Source organism: Mesocricetus auratus, unplaced genomic scaffold (genome assembly GCF_017639785.1).
Source record: "Mesocricetus auratus isolate SY011 unplaced genomic scaffold, BCM_Maur_2.0 Super-Scaffold_100010, whole genome shotgun sequence".
Classification (NCBI taxonomy): Eukaryota; Metazoa; Chordata; class Mammalia; order Rodentia; family Cricetidae; genus Mesocricetus; species Mesocricetus auratus.
This window is the reverse complement of record NW_024429194.1, coordinates 50,332,862-50,359,090: the sequence shown is the minus strand read 5'-3', so window position 1 is coordinate 50,359,090 and position 26,229 is coordinate 50,332,862. Positions and strand designations below refer to the sequence as shown.

General features: G+C 39.5%; 2 protein-coding genes across 4 annotated transcripts; one reads left to right on the top strand and one right to left on the bottom strand.

Moving 5' to 3' along the window:
- Positions 1 to 585: 585 nt before the first annotated feature.
- Positions 586 to 8,938, top strand: CUNH2orf69 (chromosome unknown C2orf69 homolog). The gene is made up of 2 exons (XM_005080899.4): positions 586 to 886; positions 5,341 to 8,938. Exons 1-2 carry the CDS (start codon positions 611 to 613, stop codon positions 6,163 to 6,165), a joined length of 1,101 nt encoding a protein of 366 aa, XP_005080956.1. The 5' UTR covers positions 586 to 610; the 3' UTR covers positions 6,166 to 8,938.
- Positions 6,745 to 26,169, bottom strand: Tyw5 (tRNA-yW synthesizing protein 5). Of its 3 annotated transcripts, none has more exons than XM_013121117.3 (8): positions 25,968 to 26,169; positions 22,342 to 22,477; positions 19,163 to 19,232; positions 16,649 to 16,693; positions 15,695 to 15,857; positions 13,840 to 13,927; positions 13,003 to 13,119; positions 6,745 to 11,228 (listed from the first exon to the last, which is right to left on the bottom strand). In XM_013121117.3, exons 1-8 carry the CDS (start codon positions 26,043 to 26,045, stop codon positions 10,972 to 10,974), a joined length of 954 nt encoding a protein of 317 aa, XP_012976571.1. In that variant the 5' UTR covers positions 26,046 to 26,169; the 3' UTR covers positions 6,745 to 10,971. The 3 variants fall into 3 exon arrangements, with proteins under 3 accessions (XP_012976571.1, XP_005080954.1, XP_040609529.1); XM_005080897.4 differs by having other exon boundaries at positions 15,695 to 15,832; positions 22,323 to 22,477; positions 25,968 to 26,157; XM_040753595.1 differs by lacking the exon at positions 25,968 to 26,169 and adding an exon at positions 25,728 to 25,949 and having other exon boundaries at positions 15,695 to 15,832; positions 22,323 to 22,477.
- Between the last annotated feature and the right edge of the window lie 60 nt (positions 26,170 to 26,229).

Genomic DNA, 26,229 nt, shown 5'->3' with positions numbered 1-26,229 from the left:
GCCCAGTCCTATTCCTACACAGTTATACATAAGAAGTTGCTGTTCTTATGGTTTTCCTATACTTTTAAAACTGGTTTCAAAGTCCTATTGGCTGTAAACACCCACTACAGTAAATGTGCGAATAAACAAGGCGTTCCTCCATCCCTCCTTCCCTGAGCCATGTGCCCTGATCCCTCTACCCAACTAGAAATGCCCAAGACTTGATGTGGAACCCGATTCCCTACTTGGGAACTTCCGGATAAAGGAGATTCCGGTCACTCACGGGAACGTAAAGACTTTCAGAATTACTCTACATTGTCTCTGACCGGTTACACCTCACCGGGAAGACGAACCTAGCCAAACTTTTAAACACAGGACTTGACTGCACAGCGACCCTAAGCAGCTGCTACTGCGCATGAGCCCAAACTGCCGCCTACTTTAAGCTTCAGGCTCCCAGACCTCTGTTCGAACTTCCCGGCCAGACCTAGACCACGCCCCCTCTCCCCCCCTCCCTCCTGACGCTCGCGGCGCGCTGACGTCACGGCGAGCCAGGGCCGTTGGGCGGCTGAGGCCCCGCCCCCGCCGCCCGGTGCGCGGCCCTGGCGGCTCGACCCCCCCCTCCCCACCCCCCATGAGGCTGTTCAGGCGGCCGCGGTCTCCGGCCCTGGTGCTGCTGTTCCTGCGGCCGCTGCTCGCTTCCGGAGACTTGGCGTCCAGCCCGCGGACCGGAGCCATGAACCCGGGCGGCGGCGCGCGGGGCTCCCCGGTGGACAGCCACCGCTTGCAGCGTTCCACCGTGCCAGGCTCCGACCCGCAGCGCAGCAACGAACTGCTCCTGCTGGCGCCCGGGGAGGGAGCCGCCCCGGAGACTAGGCACCATGTCCTCTACTTCCCCGGGGATGTGCAGGTAACGCGGGCCCGGCCTCCCCGACACGCCCACGCGGGTTCTCACCCGGGGTGGGGGGGCGCTCCAGTTACTGTCGGAGTCCCACCCGGGGAAGGGGCCCCGGAGGGTCACGGTCTCCGGAGGGCAGCTCAGTCCAGGTGCCACTGTGGGAAGGAGAGTCACGGCAGGGAATGGGACTGGCACGCACAGCTCCAGCCTAGTCTCAGTAGACTGTGTGTTGGTGCTGTGTAGAAAACGCTGACTAACTAAAGTGTGACCTTTTTGTAACCCTAAAACACGGTAGTGGAAGAAATGTCATTGCCAACAATGCTAGTGATATCGAGGCCCATTTGAATTCAGCACATCTGTTTTTTTTCCTTCCCGTGTTGCTGGTTTTATAGCTGCAGACAAATGTCCATGCTAGAGCTGTCCTGGAAGATGGCTTTTAATCCAAAACTGCATCGGTGTAATGAATACATTAGCCACATGAGGGTATCTGAATTAGTTAAAATGAAGACTCAGGGTTCACTTTCTCATTAGTTGCATCACCAAGTGTTGAGTCTCCACAGGTGACTGTGTATCATGTTGATAGCTCAGATACAGACAGCATTTCCGTAGAAAATCAGCCTTCCCAGTAAGTTCTGTTCCCTAGGGTAGACAGTAAGTTAGAACATAGCTAGATGTTTTCCCCATACTAGAAAACTATTACTGTTTTGAACTTGGTACTTGAAAATGATATACTTAAAGGTCATAGTGGTATTTAGTATCTTCTCTTGCTCTCGAAACCAATCAATTGACTTGACTAGTTGACTGCTAATGGAAAGTGCCTTTGTACTCAGAATGGAAAACAAACACGTTGCTTCTGACATGAACTTCAGAGATTTGTGACCAGCTACTTCATTCGTTCCAGTGATGGTGGTGATCATGGCGGCTGAGTACTTTCTGGTGGAAGTGTGCCAGACAGAACATCCACCTGTCTTGGAACAGGGCCTAAAGTGTTGCAGATGTAGTCTCAGTATCGTCTTTCATTTCACCATAATGCATCCCATTAGCTCTTTGGACAGTGGCGAAGCAGAGTGTGGAGTTTATAGAGGACCAGGTCTTCTGGAAAGAAAATGGAAGTGCATCCCAAGGCTTCAAGGCCAAATTGCCTAGATTTAACACTCCATTCTGTACTCTTTAGATTACAATCTGTGTAGATGTTGCTTCTCTATTGAAGTACCTCGGTTATAAAATTGGGTAATAGTTCAAAGGGCATCAATCAAGGTTAAATACTAGAATAACTCGGCGAGTACCACCCATCCTCACCTTCGGGTACTCTGGTGCTCCACTCTGAACTTTTTCTCTACTCTGCCAGTGCTCTCTTTCCATCTTGTGGCTTTACCTATCCCCTGACAAGCCTTGGCATTTATTTAGTTTAGACATAAGCCAGTTGTTATTGATTCACCAACTGCATACCAGTTACTTCCTTTGGATATTTAGTAGCCATCTAAAACTGAAAATCTCTTCACTCCTAAGCAGTCTTCCTCATCCAAGTTAATGAAAATACCTACTCATTTTAGAAATCTGAAGTCAAGCTGGGCTGTGATGGTGCACGCCTTTAATCCCAGCACTGGGGAAGCAGAGGCAGGTGGATCTCTGTGAGTTCAAGGTCAGCCTGGTCTACAGAGTGAGTTCTGTCATCCTATGGATGGATTTCATACCTCATCTCTAATTCAGCAACAAATGCAGCACCTCCACCCTCTTAGTATATCTACAATGGTGAGGACAGTGGCTTAAAGGTGAAGGTCTCGTCACACCACTCCTTTCAAACCCTCCATATGGCTTCTGTGTTTCTCAATAGTAAGACCCATTGTCCTGGGATCCATGGTTGCAGATGTCATGAGATCTTGCTTTCAGGAAGGATAAATGACCATGAGGATATGTCTTGATCTTGTTCTCTGGTCTTCTGGCACTTTCTCAGGCAGTTCGCTTCAGCTGGCCCCTTGCTTGCTCACTGTGTACTTGGGTTGTATACTTTATGTTCTGTGAAGATGGTCCCCGGGTGCATTTTTAGAGTTACCGTTCCCCAATGTAGCTCTCCTCAGTTGGTTGAGAAGGCAGTCCATCTGCTTTAAATCCTTATCATGAGTATTTGTAAACTCTTACAAACAGGAAGTTTTGTGAAAAGATTCTTTGGACCCCCACCTCAGTGTAATGTGGGATGGACCTCTAAGTTCCTGCAGGTCAGGAAGCACTTAACTGCGCTAAGCATCCTAGGTTCTGCCTCACTGGGGAAGAGAAGCATAGCCTCCAGTCCTTACTTCCTAAAAGCATAGCAAGTGCATTATATCTCCAGCAAGACAAAAATCCTTCTCAGTAGGTTAACTATAGTTAATTGCCTGGTTGTAGAATCAAATTAACTGGGGGCATCTGGTCCTGTCTCTGCATGTGGAAGTACTTACCCTGGTTCTTGGATCTGGGCTTTGATGTAACAGTAACATTCCCAGTTTTCATTTTGCTGCTCAGTTCCTCCGTATTAACATTTTCTCCCTTTTTAATCATGTAAACTGGAGCTAATGGGGGCAATTATGTTTAGATTTATAGCACCTTCTATGAGGTATAGCTTACACTGAAATTCATAAAATCAGCTTCACTCGGGTTCATTAAATAATTAATGTAGGTAATTGTATAGTTTCAGGACTTGGGGTTCTCAATTATAAAAAGCTTGCTTATTTATTTGTTGTTTCTCGATGGTTTCACTATGTGTAGCCCCGATTGCTCTTGAATTCTGGATCCTCTTGGGTTCAGCCTCCTAAGTGCTAAGAATACAGGCATGTGCCACCACACCTAGCTTATAAAAATGCATTAAATAGGAGGCAGGAAAAGTAGTTAAGTGTCTTTCTCAGCTACATAATGAGTTCAAGGCCAGCCTAGACTACATAAGACCTTGTCTCCAAAAAAAAAAAAAAAAAAAAAAAAATCCAGCAAGGAGGCTTTGTAGGTGAAGGTGACTCTTGTCACGGTGGACAACCGGAGGTCAGTTCCTAAGGAGGAGAGAAACACTCCTGCAGGTTGTTCTCTGACCTCCACACATGCTGGCACACATACAAAAACAATGTTTAAACATAATAACAAAAGGTAATGGATAAGCCCTTCCAGATCTAAGCTGCTTATTTTATGACAGTTTTTATATAATACACCTGGATGTGCAGAAGGTAATGGCAAAATCCATAAAAAGTCAACTTAAGATCCTCTTGGAACATACTATATGGCAAACTATTGATGAAATAGTAATATTAATGAAACGAATGAAATAGAAATATTAGGGAATTGAATGTTACAGTGAGAAAATTGTCAAAGGACACATACATAGTTAACAGAACTAAAAAAAATTGCCAGCAGACAGAAAAATGTTTAACCTAATTTGAAATCGAATGTGCAAATTAAATCAAGAGCATTGCATAATCTTCTATCCGGATTTTCAAAAAAATTAACCGTTAACATTGAAGCTAAGTAAGAGTGTGGAAAACAGTGCAATCTTGTACATTTCTAGTGCAGGTTTTACTGCTATTTCCAGTGGTATTTTACTGGTGCCTAAAAGCTATTATGCAAATCTGTATTGATGCAGAATCATGACTTTTAGCATATTTTTTAAGGGACTGTTACATCTAAGCTTCTGGTTGCTTGGTAGAGAGGAAGAGTATTTTCTTATTACATAATTACATATTTGGATATGTACTAGAGAACACTGAACTGCTAGCCACCTAAATTGAACAAAATTTCAGTGTCATCCTAACTGTGATACATCTAAATTTGAGCTATCTATACCTATGAAATTGAACAAATTAAGAAGAAAACCATGGAAGGCAATTTTGTAGTCTCTGTCACCAACTTTAAATTATGATTATTTAAAAATTATGATTATTCCTAGAGTTTTGTACCTCTAGGAATTTTAGAATGTAGTGACAGATGTATACTAAGATTTTCTGTGCTGTCCTTGCTGCTTAGTAGCAAAAAACCAAACCAAACAAAACCCTGAAGTCAGGCATAGCAGTCAGGTTGCTAGTAGAATCTCCATGCCTATGATAGATTTCATTATAGATATGCAGGACAGCAGTTCATTGAAAAGGAAGTATTTTGAAATTATGTCTTGATCAAAAGATTATAATAAATCAAATTTGTATTTTCAGTTGAATTAGGGAACTTCATTACATGTGTACTAAATCAAAATTATAAGTTTGTGAAACTAAAATTTGTCTTTCTGTTACTCAGAAATTCTTAATACTTAGTGTAAGTAAATTTTATTACCCTGTCTCATAATGAAGATTAAGCTGAGTGAAGTGTTACATTCAAAATTATAGCCAGAAAGTGTAACAGTTTTTAGATTTTATTTTGAGTACATTAACCATAGGCCATCAAAACTTCCTCAATAACAATGTAAAGCTTTTTATAGCTAAATCCACTTTTAATGCCTGTTTCATCTTTCTTTTCAGAATTACCATGAAGTTATGACTCGTCATCCTGAGAATTACCAATGGGAAAATTGGAGTCTAGAAAATATTGCCACCATCTTAGCCCACCGTTTTCCTAATAGTTACATTTGGGTGATAAAGTGTTCCCGAATGCATTTGCACAAATTCAGCTGCTATGACAATTTTGTGAAAAGCAACATGTTTGGTGCACCAGAACACACTCCAGACTTTGGGGCCTTTAAGCACTTGTATATGTTATTAGTTAATGCTTTCACCTTAACTCAGAATGGTTTGCTGTCCAAGAACAGGAGTGTTTGGAATAAGGATTGCAAAGTGTCTAACTGTGAGTCTAACTCTTCTACTGCTAGTAATGGTGGCCAAGAGGAAAAAGAGAGGACCTGTGAAAATGGGGATGAGTCTGCTGCGAGTTTTGCTCCATTATCATTGAATGATGCATCATTTACTTTGATTGGATTCAGTAAAGGCTGTGTTGTTTTGAACCAGTTGCTGTTTGAGTTGAAAGAAGCCAAGAAAGACAAGGACATAGACACTTTCATCAAAAGTATAAGAACGATGTATTGGCTGGATGGTGGTCATTCTGGAGGAAGCAATACTTGGGTCACATATCCAGAAGTCTTGAAAGAATTTGCTCAAACAGGGATCAGTGTTCACACTCATGTAACACCTTACCAAGTACACGATCCAATGAGATCCTGGATTGGAAAGGAGCACAAGAAGTTTGTTCAGATACTTGGGGACTTGGGTATGCAGGTGACTAGTCAAATTCATTTTGCAAAGGAAACTCCCTCCATAGAGAATCATTTCAGGGTTCATGAAGTGTTCTGAGACTTAATTGCTTTCTTAGTGGGAGAACCAAGTACTTTGTTATAAACACAGAAGATGAGATATAAGAGTAATTAGATGCATTGTCACTCTGTGGGCTAAGATGCACATTCCAGAAATATGAGTGTCATATATGGTTGGATTCCTTGCATGTAAATGTGGGCATCTTTAAATTTTGATTGGATTAGAATTAATTTGGAGTCTAGAAAAGTATTTTGTGATAATTCTATGTCCTTTAAAAATGAACGAAACTTGGGTGTTAGTCTTTTTAAAAGGTAACATAATTGGTATTGGAAATAGCTAATTTTCTGAAACCTGTTTTAAACTAACATTGATAAAAACTGCTGATTTAGCTGCTGACTACAGACACTTCTTTCTGTCCCAAGGTTTGGGGGGGAGGCTCTTGCACCCAGCATCCTGCCTCCTGGAGAAGTTTTGTGAACCCTTGGACTCATTCTCAGTGTTCCACCAAGTGTTTGTTTTGTTTTGTTTTTTAAAGTCAAAATATATTTATTCCCTCATATCCAAGATCATAGAATTGTATAGTTGGTTTTTAAAAACATATTACAGTAAGCGCTGTAATGTAATTGACAGGTTTTAATTATCTGTTAGTGTGCTCTCAACAGGAGACAGATTCCACGGACCTAAATCAGCGTTTCTTCAGAAGCATGGTTTTGTCTGCCAAGAGAAAATAGCTTTCTTTGGCCAAATGTAAAATTACATTGAGATAAGAAAGGTTACAAAGGAAAGTTTGAAGACACAAATAATTTAAATTTTGGCCCAGAAACTGAATTTGCTTAACACTGCTACATAATTTGGGTGAAGTTTCCTTCTGCCCATTTTTCTTTACTAGATAAATGCATTTTGAAGCAGCAAAATCTAACGCATTTCAAACAATATTGGAACAAAGCTGCATGGTTATAAAAAGTAGCACTTCTTACAAATAAATAAATAAAGCATTATAGGTCATGGAATAACCAAACAGTGAATAACATGCTACTTTGGGATTGAAAAGAAAATGTATACTAAAGATTAGTATCTTAACATACGCAAAGTGTTTACTTGGTTTCTTCCAAAATTACATTATTGCGAATTTCCTTAACTTTAAGCACTGTGATTGGGTGGCTACATTAAATTTGTTTAATAATAGTCAAATGTATCACATAATGTAAAATAGCTGAATTCCTGAATGGTCATACTAAGGGAAGGCTTTAGTTTTCACAGCATTAACTGAAGTGAAAAGGGTATTTTAAGAATTCATTTTAAAAGTCCGAGTTAGTTCTTCACCTTTCCACTCATGTGAATTTTCAGTTGTTAGAAGTTAAAGTGATGTTGCTCCAAGGGACACCTAGAACTGTTACTGCCTCTGGAGGTAGTGTTGAGTAGAACAGATACTTTGGAGTAGAAATGACTGTTAATCCACACACAGGTATTTCTGTATAATACTACAAATTCCACATTTGTTTAAAACTGTATATGTTAAATTTGTTGTTGTAAATGCTTGTCCTACTTGATTGTGCCTTTGTAAAGAGACACAGAGAAGTGGTTCTACAAATGTGAACATGGTTACCACCACAGCATGAATGTCTAATTGTATTAAAATCATAATCCCCAGGAATGTTATTTGGATGTTTATCTGTGCACTTAGCCCATTGGAAAGGAAACTGTTCACCTTGTCGTTTTGTGTCTGCTTTTGCTTCCCGGTCTTTCAAGTGAACAACTTTCCTTTTCATGGAGTTCACCTCTTAATTATTCCATAACTGTTGGCATTATACTCAGTTCTTCTGTTGTGCTCCTAGAGGAAGTTCTTCAAAACCTCTCCCTTTTCTTTGCTGATTGTCTTAGTTGTCTGGACTATTTTGTCCCCATAAAAGACTATTGGAATCTAGTGTGATTCATTTCATTTCTTCAGTGTCCAAGAACCCACCTAGTGTAAGGAGACGCTAAGCCCCAAGGATCTAACATCAAGTCCCAGCATGTTGGTGGAGAAACAACAGTGTAGACCTTAAGCAGGAACATCTGAAACAAAGTATTGTATTGCATCTGAAGGCTTTCCTTCTAGAGAAACATGAATTAAGGAATAGTGGTCTCATCTATGACTTGCAATGCTTTAACTGAAGTGGCCTCAGAATTGTGAGTCAGTCGTGGACACAGGCCCTCGAGTAATTTTAGTGTCTCCTGGTATGTTTAAGACACTCATTGATGACTTCTACATTTGAAGCAAGGTCAACACCAGAGTGGCAGTCTGTCAGTTCCTCCTGAAACACTGGAGAAAGGAGTCAGGTTGGCACAGTCCCAAATTCTATCACCAACTGCCTTTCACCTCCGTGAATGACCTATCCTATTCCACAACTCATAAAATTTAACTTCAATTTTTTTTTTAGGTATGAGATATGCTTTGTTATTGGGTTCTTTGCAAATGTTCACATAGCTGTTACAAAAGGATAAATTCAGCCCTGTTGACTATCTCTTGGTATTTCATACATTTCAAAATTATGAAATTAAGAACTCTCAATGTCATATGTAAAGAAAAATATTGCGTCATGAAAAGCTAATAAGTTTTAAAATGTGTTTTTGAACATAATGTACAAAACCACAGATGTCTCCTGGAACTACTCAGCCTCATCTCAGCAATTGCTGTCACTGGTTGGTTGTGTACCTAGCAGAGCTAATTCTGTCTATGTAAACGTTTGCACAGAGCACGCATTGTACAAATGGCAACAGAGTTATAAGGTTTGTGTGTAATTAAACTGGACCAATTCCATCCAGCTCACAACTGCCAGACTCCTTGGTTGCATATTTTGTAACATGTTCTGTCATCTTCCCATTGCTTGTTAGTTTTCATTTGTGTCTGTACATAGTAAGCTGTACAGCAAGTTTTGTTGGGAGGGAACTAGTATGTTAAGCCACGAATCAGCTGGAAGAAGGAGGTAGGACTAAGATGGTTTCTATCACTATAATCTGTTTCTGTAGCAACTCAACCAGAACCATCTATACAATCCAGGGTGATTATATTTCTAACATTCATTCACTCAACAAAAAAATTTAAATCCAACGAATTAGTTAAATGTATATGTTATTCATTTGGCCTTAAATGAAAAGGCTAAAATATTTTTATTTAAAAAAAATCAGGATTATCTTAAAACTTTTCAAAGGATCCATCACAGTGCTGCAAATATACTTCAAGAGGAGTTAACAAGTCTTAGAAGAAATAGAGCGACTAGCACCAGTCATTATGTGCTAGTCCTCCTGGCTCTGTGGTGTGTGTTTGAATCTATCAGTTACACTTTCAAGATGAAAAGAGTAACCATAAATCCTCCAGTTTCCTTCTATGCTGCTGAACAAGAGTATTCTAGTCCTCCTGGTTCTGTGGTGTGTGTTTTAATCTATCAGTTATACTTTCAAGATGAAAAGAGTAAACATAAATCCTCCAGTTTCCTTCTATGCTGCTGAACAAGAGTATTCTATTAGGTCAATTTGGTTCTAGTTACAACTTTCCTACATAGCCCTCTCTTTTGGTGCTGGGATCTGAACCCAGTTACCCATGCTAGTGAGTGCCTCTACCAGTTTCTGGTTAGTTTATTCAAAGCTCTATATGATTCTGGTTAGTTTATTCAAAGCTAAGTAAATACTGTATGATCTAAGGGTTTACATCTTTCCTTTAAAGTCATTAAGTAAGTGCTTTGCTCAGGCTAAGAAGATAAAAAATCTGATAATTAGACCTGGCTAGCATATTAAAGCATTTTCCCCGATACACATTTAACCTTTGCTCACCTCAATAATTTGTTTATCTTCCAAAGATGTCTAAGTCATAATTTTTATATACTTTTCCTTTTTTGTTTAATGTCTGAAATTAATCCAATTCTTAAGCAGGGCATGAGTGAATGAGTTACCTTCAAGAGTAACTATTTCCTCTGTAATTAAAATGTATTGAATTGATGGACTCAGATTACTTTAGATAGGCACATGTTTAGTAAAGACAGTTGTTCTTGATGTCACTGAGTAATTTGGTACAAAAAATATAACGTGCGCGCACACACACACAGGGCTCACTGTCTTCAAAGATTTACATTATTGGGCTAATGTGGATAAATTCTAGAACTCATGATCTATCACATCATTAAATCTACTCATTTTTAGTCCTGGTAACTCAAAGCATCTGTAAGCTTTACTAAATATCTAAACCATCCTGTTCTCTCATACATTTCCTGTGCCTCAAGGAAGAGCAACCCACTCATGTTTAATTTTATATGTGATGACGACTGGCTCATTGATGGACAGGGCTAAGCCATTTCAGAGCATTAAGGCTAAGAATTTAGTAGAGGATTCTGGAAAGCGGCTTCATGTAAGACAAGAGCCTGTGGATTCCAGCCAGACAACTCCACTGCATACAAATGAAGACACACAAGGCCCCAGCTGCTACTGGCAATCATCCCATGACCACGAGGGTAGCTAGACCTAAGATAATACCAATCCTGTGTTCAAAGAGTGGGCTGGGGGTGGGGTGAACATTTTTGGTGGCGCTACTGAATCACTGCAAAGACCAAAGAAGGACATTCCACCACTAGACTTTACGTAGTGTGACTGAATACATTAAGTTATTTACATATTAAAGCTAAAGAATGGTTCCACTAAGCATTCTCAGTCTGTACTAAGTAGAAATCAGATATGTATCTCCTTTACACCATAAATCTGAGACTGATTTATCCTACTTTTAAAAAGTATCTTTAAATGTTTATATCTTGCGTACTTTTCAAACACTGGAACTGATTTTTATTTTTAAAATTTTACTACATTTAGTTCATGTTTTTACTCCAAGTTCTTGCTGTAGGCTTTGTCTTGAATGCGCAAGACCATTTGGCGTGCATAGAAGTCCCTGTATTCCTCTGGTAGTTCAGCCAGTGTTTTCAAAGCTCTGTCCAAGATTTGCACAGCTCTGGATGCTGCTACAGGGTCTTTGTTGCCATAGGTATCTGTTTTGTCATAGCATTCTGATGGAAGGTGCTTCCAAAAGACATTCACTCCCACTCCAAATTCCTCAGAAATTACATTATGGAACCATAAAGCTGTAGAAAGTTAAAAATAAAACCTACCGTTAAAAAACAAAACAAATGTCAGTGAAGTATCACGAATTGCATACAGCCAATGTAAGAAACAGGATTTGTAGCAAGCTCCTGTCGCTTCATACTCCCTGCTTTCCTCTCACTCATGAAGTGCCAGTCAGCTCAGAGTGTCAGCACAGGCCTGTTCTAAACGCCTTAGCAATTTTCATTTTTTCCCATCTAGCCTGAAAGACATCATAAAGTTGTATTTGCTCTGATTTGGGGCAGTCTTTTGAGCCCTGTGTTTACACTTCCTGGAGCACGCAACCACATCAGAACACGGACTGTTTTGCACACAGAACATTTTACTTATTTGAAGACTGCCTGGTCCTTTGTGATTCGATACAGTACTTGTTCTCAAAAACGTCCTGTTCCAAAGGCAATCTGGTTCCCTAACTTAAGCTAGCACACACTGTAGCCTCAGTCTTTAGTTTTTAGGTACTCAGATCTAGCCTCTTTTTTCTTCAGCCCCTTTACCATGATTATGAAATACTTTGACGGTGGTGGTGGTAAAAAAGAAACTTGATCAGATTATTTAGCTATATTTTTCATTTTCACTAGAAAGTTTACTGTTTACAACTAACATTTCAAAATCTAAGAGATATAAGAATATTAAAGAACAGCTCAGCATAACAGATGGATTGCTAATCATGCCAAAAGTGTTTAGTCTTATGAAAGGAGGGTTTAAATACATTCTAAGAGTGTTCATGGAAAAAATTATTTATAAAAGTAGTCTTCAATGTTTTGGTTTTAGTTATAAGGTCTTTCAGAATATTCACTTGTTAATATATCAGAAAAAGCTAACCATTCTGGTAATTAAACCTAATGATGGAAATCTTGTTTTGCATTAAAATATATGCAACTACTTAATTTTTGGGAAAGCTGAATACAGGTAAAACTACTAGTCATGTTCTAAAGACACAAAAAGCAAACTTTCATTTATACAATGGTAATAGATTTTAGATGAAGAAGCAGTTGCTGAAAAAGCACAGTACTAAGTCAGTGAGTCATGGTTAGATTAGCAAGAAAGTAGTTCCTTGTTCTCAAGGAATTTACTATCTAACTTCAAGTATATTTAGAGATGTTTCAAAAGCTAATTCTATCACTGAATAAAGGTGTCAATAGTTTATAAACTACATATTTATGAATTATAACAAACAGAATTAATTTAAGTAAAACTGGTCAATTAACTTCAATACTTATGATCTTTACAATCTTAGAGTATTATGTTAATTGCAGATAATAACTATATCACCATAGTTACTGATAACCTGGAAATTTTATGAGCATCCAAACTAATGCTTATTTATTGATCATAGGAGCTCTATATAGAAAAATTTTCAGATTATAATTTTTTGATATCTAATAAAAATCTATAATCTTCTTAGAAAATATGTACCATTTCTAAAATGCCTATATATTTTAGAAATAAAATGATTTCTACAAAAACACCAGGTACAACCTTTTCACAGATACAAGCAAAATAACTTAGCATACTATCTTAACAAATTATGGAGTTGCTTTTAAGACAGGAATACATTGAGAATACATCATTATGTGAATAACACAAATAGAATGGCCTACTACATCCCTAGACTATTGTTACCGCCTACTGTTACACCTGTACAGCAGTTTACTATCCTGAAGACAGTAGGCTGCTCTGACACAATGGTAAGCTCCTGCATATCTGGACACAAATAAATACAGAAAACATATTAGTGTGATCTAGAAACCTTACCAGGAATGAACAGAACATCACCAGCTTCAAGGGAACACTCATACCTCCTTGCCTTAGGGAAGAGTGGGTATTTATCCAGGTCAGGGTTGTCAATATCCAGCACTTCTGATTTAGAACCTAGAAAGTTCCCAAGAGAGACCATACAGATTGAACCAAGTTCACAGTTTTAAAAAAAGTAATCACAGCCAGGTAGTGGAAGCCAGCCTGGCCTGCGCATGCCTTTAATCTCAGCACTCAGGAGGCAAAGGCAGGCGGATCTCTGTAAGTTTGAGGCTGGCCTGGTCTACAGAGCGAGTTCCAGGACAGCCAGAGCAGTTTACATGGAGAAACCCTGTCTCAAAAAAAAAAAAAAAAAGAAAGAAAGAAAAAGAAAAAAATCATAAATATAAACTTGAAACTTAATTCTTTTCAATTACTGTATTCACACTGTGAAAACTAAGTATTCTTCTCAAACCTACAGTAATTTTCAAGGACCATTCTTTAAATATGATAACCAACATCCACTATCCATGTGTCCATGCAGTACAATAAAATAATCCGAAATTTTTGTTTGTTTGTTTTGAGACAGGATTTCTCTACATAGCCCTGGCTGTCCCGGAACTCACTCTGTAGACCAGACTAGCTTCAAACACAAGAGATCTGCCTTTGGAGTGCTGGGATTAAAGGTGAGCACCACCATACCTACCCTTGAAAACTCATTCTTTATACTGTGTATCATCATCACTATACATACACAATGGAAAATACAGTACATAATTTGGAAGAAATATCCTAAAATGTGGTCTTCCTATATTATTTAAAAATAATGGACTAAACTGTAGAAACATAAAATCATACCTGATAAATACAAATAGTGTGCATCTCGAGGACTGAAGAGTGTAACTCGCTTCTTTCCTGTCACTTGTATTAAAAAGTTATCCATTACCTAAAGATAATAAAATGTATGTGTAAGCAGTATCTAAAATTCAAGTCAATGGAACCAATGGCATTTTAAATAGTTAACTTCAAACCCTATTCTTTCCCTTTTTTGGGGGTGGGGGTGGGGTTCACAAGGCCTCCCTGTGTTGCTCAAACTGGCCTTCTAATGCTCCTGCTTCAGCTTCTGAGCAGCTGGGATCATGGGTATGTGTCACTATATGTTAATCTCTATTCCTTTTGTGTGATTTGACCCATATAAAACTCTCGCAGTCATAATTCAAATCTAACAATGAAAAGCTTGTACTACATATACAACAATGTCTTTATTGAAGACATTTCTTTCCATGTTTTTTAACATGGAAAGACCAACAAATTAGGAAAACAGAAAGGGGAATAACAGCCTAGGTGCACCTGATGCTGCCCTTAGTTAATGTTTGTCTTACTAAGTTGTCGAGGAATGCCCTAGGCCAAATAAAAAACACCAATGCAGCTACTGCTAAACACTGCATACACATCCACCCACAGCACGATTACTAAATCTGATTATGAGACTGTTTGTATAGGAGTACAATCAGGCAAATTCCCGACTACGCTTTTAAAGGAATCAGTGTTAACTTTCAGTGTGTACGCAAAGGGTACCCTCTCTTGGTACAGAGTGTGAAAACTGTTAAAAGGCAGAAAAGCACATGATTCAGTTAAAGAATTAAGACACACACTGAGTGAGATGTGTGCATGGCCATCATATATCAACCATCACTACTGACACATTTCTTCTTTTAGCACCAACCTTTACTTAGCAAACATTAACTCTAATTGTAACTACTGCTCCTCTGATTTACACTTTAAGACATGTATTACATATTCTATTGTAACTAGAGGTCAAAGGGAACTACTTAAAATTTAAAGCATAATCTGTAAAGTTAAAAACATAGGAAGCATATCACAATCATTCAAATAAAACTTTGAAAATATGCTAAGACTCCATGTCTATCTCATCTAATTATAGAGTTGCTGTGTTGAAATCCCCTGTAAATTTTAAAATGTACTAGAGGAACCATGTACATGGCATAGCAGTTTGGCATGCTGCCATATGCCTGAACTCCTGCCAGCTGGAGGCAGAGAAAGTAAGATCTAAGGTCAAGTCCAATTAGGGCTTCAAAACGCAAGTCCTATTTCAAAACAGCAAAAACCCTTGGAAATCTAACAGGTATTGCATAGTTTCTTGTTTCTCCAGCTGCCAACACCAAACTACACACAATACCATTTAAAATTTGCTTACATATAGGCAGCAAATAAAGCCAATGAGAACACAGAAGCAAGATCAAAGTCTATACATCCTGCTCATCTATGCATCAGGAAACATTTGGTGTTCTCAAGGCAACCATAATTTTTATTCATACAAGTCATTCCCCACAATCTCTTCCTTTCCCTGAAATTACAACTTGCATGTAACTGCCTCATTAAGACACTTCTATCACACTGTGTTTCCACACCTTTCCCCACTAAGCCATAACTCATTTCACATCTACAACTTACTGTGTTTGTGAGGATGAATTAGGAGCCAGACCACAGAGAGACACATAAAAACTAGGTTTTGCTATCAGCTGACTCCATATTACTACTGTCCTACAGATGGGTTACTCTCACAGCTCTGGGTTTCAGCCAATGATATTGCACAGATCTCTAGAGGAGCCTATAAAGTTCAATCTGTGAACATTAGACCCATAAGAGCAATAGATCTCTGAACCTTTACATTTCTTATATTGTAACATACATCATAGTGAGTCCAGAGTTGCAATCCAGGTGAACTAATTCGAAAAACACTGGAAAAGAACTGCTCCTCTTCAAAGAATGCTGGAAACTTAATATCTCCTCGTAATGATGGAAACTGCTGTCTGATATCTGCAACGTCCTGCATTGACAGACATATGAAAGTACTTAGATTAAAATAACACCTGGAAAGAATTTCAATAGTAAGCAACACTGGCATAACAATACTGCAAGGCACAACACGGTGAGTAGTAAGGATGAAAGAGGTGAGTGTCTGTTCAGTGTAGTAAGGATGAAAGAGGTAAGTGTCTGTTCAGTGCTTTACAGCCCAATGATGTGACCACCACCAACACCTCCCCCAGTGTTCTTAATCTGTGGGTCAGGACCCCTTTGGGGTCACATCAGATACTCGCATTACAGTTCCTAACAGTAGCAAAATTACAGTCATGAAGTAGTAACGAGATAATCTGACAGCTGAGGACCATCACAACGTGAACTGTTAGGGTCACAGCATCAGGACGGTTGAGAACCACTGCTCTAACAGACTAAAGTATCACTACTGTCAACTTTACTATACTGACTAACACAAAGGTTCTTATTTTCAGAAGATTCACATAATTCATATCTACTCTAGCCTTATTAATTTGGCTCTGAATATACATAAGGGCTCATCTAATAAGTCTTCAGTAATTTTATATAAGTATTTTATTAGCTGAACTGCCATGTAAAATATATAGCAATAGGGATTCTTACTGCAGGGAAATTAGATGACTCTAAGAGTCTATAGTTCTGAATAACTAAATAATCAACTTTTAAGATTCCGCATTCAGGGGCACAAACCATTAAAGAAACAGAAGAGGATGAAATGTGTTATGTATTCATCAATATAAATTTACAGTGATAATGTGAAAATGCTCACTGACATTTTAAGTAATTACTTTAAGTCCACAATTCTTACCTTCCTTGGGTCTTCTCCAAGTGACCGTAAGTAGTATTTCTCATCCTTAAACACCCCAAAGAAAAACAGCATCAGCAGTCATTAAAAAAATATAAGAAAAAAATGGAGTAAATATTAAAATGTGGCCTAGTTAAGTCTTCTAAAAATTTTAATTATCTCACCCTTTCTACTGATGCCCCCTGGTGGCCACAGACAGAAATGTCTTTCTATGTTGCTCATGACTGGATCCCATAAGGGAAACTCCAAAAGCACATTTACTTGATACTTCAATGTGCAGTTTTAGCATTTGATAGATCAAATGTGAGTCCAACAGCAAACTTCTTAGTACAACACTGAAATGAGAGAAATAAATAATCATGCCTACCCTCAACAACCTGCATTTTCACTCCAAATCCTTCGAGTCAGCTCATGCATGATTTAGAAATACATCATTTTATAAGAGCAAAATTACAGAAGTAGTTTTAAAAGTTGTCACTTGCACTTCTGACTGCCTGAGTAGCTAAAGAAGAGAACTGATGACAAAGCAGTCACTGCAGGGCTGGGGGTCACACTCTATTCCCTAGCTCCACAAACAACAAAACCACCACTGCTGGGTGCCTTTCCTTGAACAGAGAACTGAGTACAAGTCAATCCAACTCAAGAATTCTGCCTTCCAGAAACCAATACAGACTGCTGTAACATAAACTTTATATCTCATTTAACCTAAAAAAATTATGAATCTACACTCATAAATTAACAATTTAGCTGTTTTCATGTTTTTATATCAGAATGATTCTTTAAATCGGCTTCAAAGTATGCTCATCAAAATTTGAATTGTCATTCAGCAAAGAGGCACTGCTCAAATTCTTCATCAAGAAAGGGCTCTTTACTTTTTGCAAACAGTGCATTTAACTTGGGGCTGCAGCGGTACATTTTTCTTTAGGTTCTCAGTATTGGACCCATGGTTACATTCTTCATAAAGGGAAGACCCAAGCAATAAGCAAAGAAGATGGCAAGTGGTCTAGAAGCGGCAAGCTGCCGCCTGACGGGCAGTCTCTGCTCAGTGTTAGGGAACTGGTAGACCACCAGGTGAGTATAGCTGTGTCTGATGGCTATGCGAACACGCCAACTTTCCTTCCACAGGCATGGCTCCCTGAGGCTGCTTCCATCCCAGTCTCAGGTTCCCCTGTGACTTGGCTGAGAATCAATGTTAATCTGTCTGCATACAGGCCATAATTTTTCCATTTAACCCTTTGTTTTACTGCACATTTCATGGCTATTTAATCTATGCCACTCTTTAACTTTTAAAACCCCTAAGAGCAATGCATATACATCCAAAGAATGGCTATGATATTTAGGAACAACTAATGCGGATAGGTTAAGAGACATTCTCATCATGGTCAGATAGGTTAAGAGACATTCTCATCATGGTCAGGCTAGAAGTCAGCACTGTGTTGCTTCTCAGGATGGCTGTCTACCTTGTTTTCTGCGATATGCTCACCAATTTGGCTATGCTAGCTGACCAGTGAGTCCCAGAATCCTTCTGTCCTTGCCTTCCCAGCACTAGAATTACTGCAAGTATATGCCAGAATACCCAGAATTTTTACATATGTGTTGGTGATCAAACTCTCATGCTCATACTTGCTTTGGAACTGACACACCACTCCAATGCTAATATAATTAACTTGAAACTGTTATTTAATGGTAAGCTTTAATTAATGCCCTAATCAAGGTCTTTATACTGAATAACTCAGAGTCACACTATTCTGTAAGAATATTGCTTTCATCTTGAACAAATGTTACACAGATAAAAGAATTCTGATAATACAGAAATTTTAATGATATGAAAATAAAGTTTTCTATTAACATCTGAATTTGATGTATAACAGCAGAGTATTTTCAAAGGAAGAAAGATTCACGGTTAATACCTGATGAGCAGTTTCTGTGTCAGACAGGCAAACTGCAATTATAGATTATTTTATTTGTGTAATCCTCACAAAAACCTTAATAAATAAGTAGTTTTAACTTTCACATAGAAATAAGTACATTTAAGCAAAAATAATTTGGTCACGGGTTAAGAGCTAGTAAAGAGCAGAGCATAGCCTGTAGGTAGACTATCCAATCAAAGTTTAAGAAGGGCTAACAGGGATTAGAGCTCTTGTACACATGATAACTTTTAAGATCTTTTGAACAAAACAACCTAGTTGTCCTTCACAAGGAAGTCCATGTAGGGAGGTCTGGGAAGATGGCTCAGCTGATCAAGTGCCTGCTATGGAAACATGAGGATCCGAGTTCAATGCCAGCAGCCACATAAAGACAGCTGCATGAAGCAGTATGTACCTATAATCCCAGTACTGGGGACATAGACAGAAGATGCCCTGGAGCTTGTGGGTCAGCCAGCCTTTCAGGTTCAAAGAGATCTCTCCTCAAGAAAAAAAAAAGTATACTGGAGGAAGACACCCAGTGCCACTCTCTGACCTCCACACACATAAAATCCATTTAGTATATGGCCATAATGATTTTTTAAAATATTACCTCTGCAATAAAGAATTCTTTATGTGTTTCTTCGGCTGCTCTCTGGACCAACTTGTTAAACGGTAAAGTTCTGAAATGAACATAACAGAATCCTTAGACATAAAAATAACATACCAACTAGTAATGCCACCATGATGCATGTAGGCTTGGCACAGTTGAGTGCCATGTGTTGTGAAATACCCAGCTTTTAGTATAATCCATGTGGACAGAATTCTGAATATTCAAAATTCATTTAGCAGTATATAAATTTGACCTGTTACCTGAATTTTTAGACATAAAGATTTTTTTAAGTTTATGGTTCAGATGGCTCTTCAAGAGTCAACATCCTTCTTTCCAAGTTACTAAGAGAGATGTTTCCATGGTACCAGGATACTCTGACAATACACAGACTGGAGCTGAGGAGAGGGTTCAGTGCTTAAGAGCACTTGTTACTCTTGAGGACAATGTACGCTCAGGTCCCAGCTCCTACATGGTGGCTCACGACCATCCACAACTCCAGTTTCAGAGGACCTGATGCTTCTTCTGGCCTCCATGGGCACAAGACACACATGGAGTGCTCACATACACGCAGGCAACCCATTCACATAAAACCAAAGTAAAGTTAAAAAGTAAAATCCATGAATTTTGAGGTGCTGACTGCCACCTGTCTCTATGTGCCATGGCCAAATAAACCTGTGAATGAATGGGACAGCCACTAGTCTCGCACTAGTAATGAAGTGTAATGATTACTAGTGAAGACACACCAGCCCCTCCCTCCTGCTGCTTCATCACCTCAGCACAGGAGGCAGTAACGCTGTTCTCACCCTCCTGCTTTACCTGCCATGCTTTGGCTTCTGGAGAAATGGTCAGACATTTTAGAAATGATGTTTGTTTCCATTACACCATACTCCTCAAGTTACAGGGTTATCGTTTTGCTCCAGTTATGCTAGTATCTTCTAGAACCAAAAGCACTTCCTAGGTAAGTTCAGTGGCAGAGAGCTTCCTAGCTTTCATCACACCCTGGCTTTTAACCCTATCAATAGATAAATACATAAATAACAAAACCATTCCTCAATCACAAAGATGCTACCATGTCAGGACAAGACAAGGAAATCCTCACGAGTTTGTCCTCCACCGCCCGGCTGGAAATCTGTGAGTATGTGTAGGGACTGAAGGGAGAACTAACTCTCCTCAAGGAGCAGAAGGTCTTCTATTACAGTGCCGTTTCTCAGCACCAGCGCACAAAACAGTAAGTGAGATAGTATCAAAGAAGGCTTCTCGTGGATTCTGTGACAAGCAAATTTGAATATACACCCTGGGTTTTATCATTTTAAACTACATGACCTTAGAAAAATTGTTTAATATTTTAAATTTAAGTAAGAAATTATTATAAGCATTTGTGGGGGTGCTGGATTCATACCATGGCATGTATGTGGAGGTCAGTACCTCTACCATGTCTGTCCAGGGCACTAAACTCAGGTCAGAGTTATCCTCTGAGCCATCTAATGAGCCCCCCAGTTACTTTTTAAAAAATCTTCATTTTCTCATCATTATAATCAACATCTATTTTACAGGTTATCTTACAGTTTAAATGGGAAATATAAGCTAGTGTTGGCACAGCACCTAAGACATTGAGACAAAAGTAGCAATGTACCTTTTATGTAAATTTTATGCAGGCACCATAAAAAACAAACAGTAACAACAACCCCCTCAATTTATCCCCCATTCTGTTTTTGGAATGGCTGCTTTACGAGAGCAACACCAGGTTTGATGGGACTGTAAAGGAGGAGAAGGACAGACTTAGGTGATGTGGTAAGTGGAAGGCTCCAGAGCTACGCTTCGGCTCACACGGGGCTTCTGCTCAGAGAACCCTGGCTGGGAAGGATCAGCAGCAGCAAACAAGAGGAATGGACACGCTACAGCTTGGTGAGACATGACGTGAGAAAGGGTCAAAGCAACTCAAACTGAAGTGATATATCAATGCATATTATATGCCTACAGGGTTTCTGATGTCTTAATATCTCTACATTAAATTCCTTCTTTCCGACTGCTTAGGAAATGCTAAAAAAAAAAAACCCTAAATCTACTTTTTTCCTTGCACATGTTCTAGTGAAAGGCTTTGAACAAGCTGGAATAGAAACTATTATATAATATATATGTTTTAAAAGCAAGTTTTGAAAAGTTTAAAAAACATGAAAAAACACCAAAACAACTCAAGATGACGTTTCAGTACACACTTCTTATGTCATTAGATTCTGGTAAATAAATAATATTAACCACAGGCTAAAAACCACTCATCCCTCCAGCACTTTCTTCCACTTCTTTGACTAAACAAAAAGTGCAAAGTTCTTAGATTTGGAAAACTTACGGCAATTAAGTTCAATCCGTGGCCCGTGAAGTGACAGCTCAGTCGGAAACTGAGAAGTGCTTTGGCACTCACTACATGAGCTTGGAGAGCACCACGAGAGAGAAATGGCCCTGGCACCAGAAACCCTGCCTAGCTCATCTCTGAACTAAAATCTGTGACTAACAGGGCCTTTCAATAGATCGAACCTGCTGGGAACTGTACATGCCCAGAATGCGAATGTTGTTTTGTTTTTTAGTCTAACATTTGAATGACTCTCATGGGAATAAATAGCACATGAAATCTGCTTTCAAACGTAGACGCTCAGCCCCTGATTTACCTGCCAGAGATCGAACAGTAGCATAGGACAAGCATGGAAGAAACTCAGCGTGGGTTTTAAACGCTGCAAAACAGAAGTCAGTGTGTATCAAATGCAGGCTGCCCTGTGCTTCTTGAGAGGTGGAAAGAAAGGTCAGTCTTTACGACAACTTCCTATACTGGGTAATGGCAGCAGAATGGGTCAGTAAAGACTAAACGGGGATAGCACACCATTTCAAAGGCGACCTAACTCCAAGAATAGTAATTCTTTTCCATGACTCCACAGGATGCAGGGTGCACCCTATATTTAAAAACTAAAACTGGCAATGTCTCTGTACAATCACAAACTCAGAATTCTTGCCTTTTAAGCCATGCATTAAAAAGCAGTAAGCTAGCCCGTGATTACATTAACTAGACTATAGATGAGATGTAGTATGGTCGACCTTATAAAATGATGTAGAAATCTTTTTGAAGGTTTGACAAGTTCTGTGTCCCCAGAGTAACCTCAGAAGAAAATACCTATACACAAAGTTCTTACTGATGAAGTCCATCTGTGGGACTGCAGCCACATGAATCTTCACTTCTCTCGTCCCTCCAGCTTGGCTCAGGTAAGCCACTGTCCACTTGCTTGTACAAGACCCCAAGTCGAGTCCTTCCAACACCAAAGGTTTTCTCTGTAACGAAGGTGAAAAACGTAAAGACGACATTCCATCAGGAGCTGCATTGGGATCAGAGTGTGGCTTTGAGCTGAGCCTAAGATGCTCAGACTTAAAGCATCCAACAGTTTGTGCCATTACTAAAACATGCAGATTACCTACATTATACATCCAGAACAAACCTACGATTAGGAAAACAAAACGGCCTCGTCAACAGATAAAAGAAATTCAAATATTCAGGTATTTTCATGTTATTTATGGCAAAAAAATAAAATTAACTTTTACTTCATTTTCATAACTTTTAATTTTGTTAACACTTTAAGCTTTCTAAAAAGTGCAAGAACATAAGAATTTCCACCTGCTCTCCTCTTGACTCACCTACTTCTCAATATGGAGTCCCATTTGTGCTATTGCTACTCCCACACTCAGTGTGTAGAGACAGATATACTATTAAACCTAATTTTTCTGAACCATTTCAAAGTTGTTAACATGTCCTCATCTCTAAAACTGAAGCATATTTTCTGAAAACAAGGCTATTCTCTTGCACAGCAATTATCAAAGTTGTATCTCACACTGACATATTATTATGTAACCCACTATGCACATTCAAGTTTCACTAATTATGCCAATAATTTCCTTTAGAGTTCTTTCCCTGACCCAGAATTCAAGCTGAGATGCCACTATGGTTCAGTGATCACATCTCTTTCCATCTGGAATGGTTCATCAGCTTTCTTTGTTTTTCATGACCTTAATATTTTTGAGCACATAAGCCAATTATTTTGTTGAATTCCCTTGGATTTGGGTTTATCTTGTTTCTTCATGATCAGATTTTAGGTTATGCAATTTGAGTAAGGAATGTTCCACACAAGGAATGGAATAGTCCTCCCAGGGCACATCAAATAGTACATGATATCATGCCCTAAAATTTACCTAATTTCTCTGCCTCCACATTTCCTGATATAATTTTAATGCTCAAATCATCAGAGTTGACCAGTGGATCTCTTTGGGCTGGTTCCTGTGACTTTCAAAACTAAACATTTCCTTATTTTATAACAAAATAAACAATTCAGTTATCTTTTTCATTTTCCCTGCCTAGTCCTGCAATCCATCATTTCTTTAAGAAACTCTCATTTAAATGGGAACTTTTCTCTTGGCATTTTAATTATGTATCTAATGTATTTTTATTATATTCCTCTTTTATTATATTCTTTTAGTGCTGTATCATAGCTTCTGTCTTCTAAATGGTGAGCTGAGAAACATGTAAGGGCATCTATATAACCCCCCAAATACACAAATCTAGACATGCAATTATGTAGCTGTCCAAAAACTCACTCTATAGACCAGGCTGGCCCCAAACTAGGAGATCCACCTGTCTCTGCCTCCAAGTGCTGGGATTAAAGGTGTGCACTACCACTGCCTGTATTTTCTTTGATTTGAAGTACCCTCAAACACACATTTGCATTTTCCTTCCAAAAACAAAAAAGACTATGTATTTTCTTTTTTAAAGTTTAAGCCATATACTTTGAAAATTATTACTATCAATTCCCACATTATTCTTTTTATACCTTAGTGTATCAAAGAAGTGTGTCAAAGAATAAATGAGCAATAATTTACCTAATTTCCTTCCCATGCTTACTTCTAATAATTAATTGTGCAATAGACTTTTGTAGGTATTATCATATCTTAGAGAAATATCTGCAAAGTAAAATTCCTAAATGAGAAATTATTTACTTAAAATTAAACTTGGTGGAACACTACATACAAAGACATGAAGTAGGAGAGAGAAGGGTTGCAACAGGACAGGAGTGAAAAATGTGCAAAATTCATTGTGTCATGTATGAAGCTGTCAAAGAATAAAGAACAATAAATTGTAAAAAATGCTGGGTAATAAAGTAAACATGTAGTTTGTGAGCTGTTCCATTAGTTGAATCACTTGGTATAAATCACTTGGCTGCTATTTCAACACACCCACACCAGGGTAAATCATCAAAGTGTCCTAATCTTAGGCAATATGTGGTAAGAATTGGTGTGAGCAGGAGTGAGCAACCAGCCTGGTTCACAGACATAAGCCGTGGTGAAAACTGCTGTGTTTCTCTGTTGGTTGTTTTGTTCTGCCTCCACCAGACTACTGTAATTGAGGCCAGGCAGAAAGACGGGAGAATGAAGGACACGGGAAAGGATGTGGGACCCTCACCCTGCAGTCTCAAGTCTCTCAGCAGCTGAGAGATAAGAGTTCAGCACAACTAGACCGGCTTGGTGGTGCACAACTTTAGTCCTCGCACTGAGAAGGCAGAGAGAGACAGGTGGAGCTCTCTGAGTTCCAGGCCACCCAGGGCTACCCAGAGAAACTTCCTAAAACCTCCCTCCCCCCAAAATTCCAGTACAATTAACAAAATTTGCTGGGAGGTTGCCTACATGGAGGCAATATTCCTTTTTATAAGAAAATATTTCAAATAAAAACATTATGGCGACAAATCATGTCTAAAGCCAAAGCATATTTAACCGGGTATGGCTTTTCTCTTTTGCCAAACCTGTAAACCAGCTATTTTCTAGGATTCGCACGAGCAAGACTAAAATTCCACTTGCAGTATAAGCAGGTCTTAGCCTCCTGGTGTAAGCTTCGTGACCCATGGTTTTATCCAGTAAAACTACAATATTATCCAAAGCACCTCTCTATTGAAGTGTGTGACCTTAACTCTTCATGAACTTAAGCTCTGCTTCACACTGACTCAATGACAAACTCTTTTTGGTAATGCCAGGAATTCTGCCTTCTGAGTCGCGAGCTCTCAAAGGTACACTTCAGGCTGCTCAAGCAGCACGGAGTAGTCGCCTCCCTAGATCGGCCGCTGCAACCTTGGAGACCTTCCCTTCGAAAATTCGCCAGAATCCTTACTGTTTTTCTTGAAGCTTGAACTATCTTGCAAAGTCCTGGAAGCAAACTTTTTTCCTTTTTTAAAAATATCTAACTACTTTCTGCTAGTTTTTCTTTTAAAAAAAACTAAAGGTTTTGTTGAGCCTTAATTGTGACCCAAGTTAAAAATCAAAGACCTATGCCAGGGGAAAACTACGGGAAGATTGCCATTGGTTTCCCTGTTGGAATCCCTCACTGGACTCAAATGCTGGGCTTCAAAAAATCTATTAATCTCGGAATAAACAGAGACTGCGAGGACCACGGGGTGGGGGTGGGGGGATGGAGATCCTGAATTAAACTTTGGGAAACCCCATAGAAGAGGAGCAGGGGAGTCCAGAAAAGCCGCACTCGCCTTACTAGGACTGATGCCGCTCTTCCCGGAGCTTTGGCAAAATGCTTCACGTCACTCAACTTTCTCCGGTCATCCTGCTCCCCAGAAACGTGGGGGCCGTTTTCTCCAGGGCTTTTAATTCCCAAGCCTGTCTACGGGTCCCTTCCTCCCTGTCCCCCGGCGGCAAGCTGTGAGCAGCGGCAGTCCGCCGTCGCCGGCCGCTCCGGTAGGTGTCTCCGCTGACTTCCCGCGACGGGGCTCCTCACCTGGGGGTAGAGATGCTCCAAGAACTGCTCCCGCGTGACGCCCCGCAGCCGGGGGACCGGAAGGCGCTGCTCCGCCATGGTGGGCTCAGGTTGGTTTTCACAGGCCTGGCAAATAGGACGAGTTCGTCCCCGAGTAATCCTCCCGGAAACACAACCCAGGGAGAAAAGGGCCGCGATGGTGACGGACTTGGGAAGGCGGCTGGTTTGAATTTCGCGCGGGGCGGGGAGCCGCTGCCGGCTGCCTGGGCCGAGTGTGTCCCAG

Bases quoted from the DNA above. Each gene is read 5' to 3' on its own strand.
- Tyw5 (XM_013121117.3), bottom strand. From the start codon at position 26,045: ATGGCGGAGCAGCGCCTTCCGGTCCCCCGGCTGCGGGGCGTCACGCGG. The intron at 22,478-25,967 runs GTGAGGAGCCCC...CCTTCGTTACAG, and splicing joins TGGAGCATCTCTACCCCCAG to AGAAAACCTTTGGTGTTGGA. The intron at 11,229-13,002 runs GTAAGGTTTCTA...AACTTTCTACAG, and splicing joins TGATGTTCTGTTCATTCCTG to CTTTATGGTTCCATAATGTA.
- CUNH2orf69 (XM_005080899.4), top strand. From the start codon at position 611: ATGAGGCTGTTCAGGCGGCCGCGGTCTCCGGCCCTGGTGCTGCTGTTC. The intron at 887-5,340 runs GTAACGCGGGCC...CTTTCTTTTCAG, and splicing joins ACTTCCCCGGGGATGTGCAG to AATTACCATGAAGTTATGAC.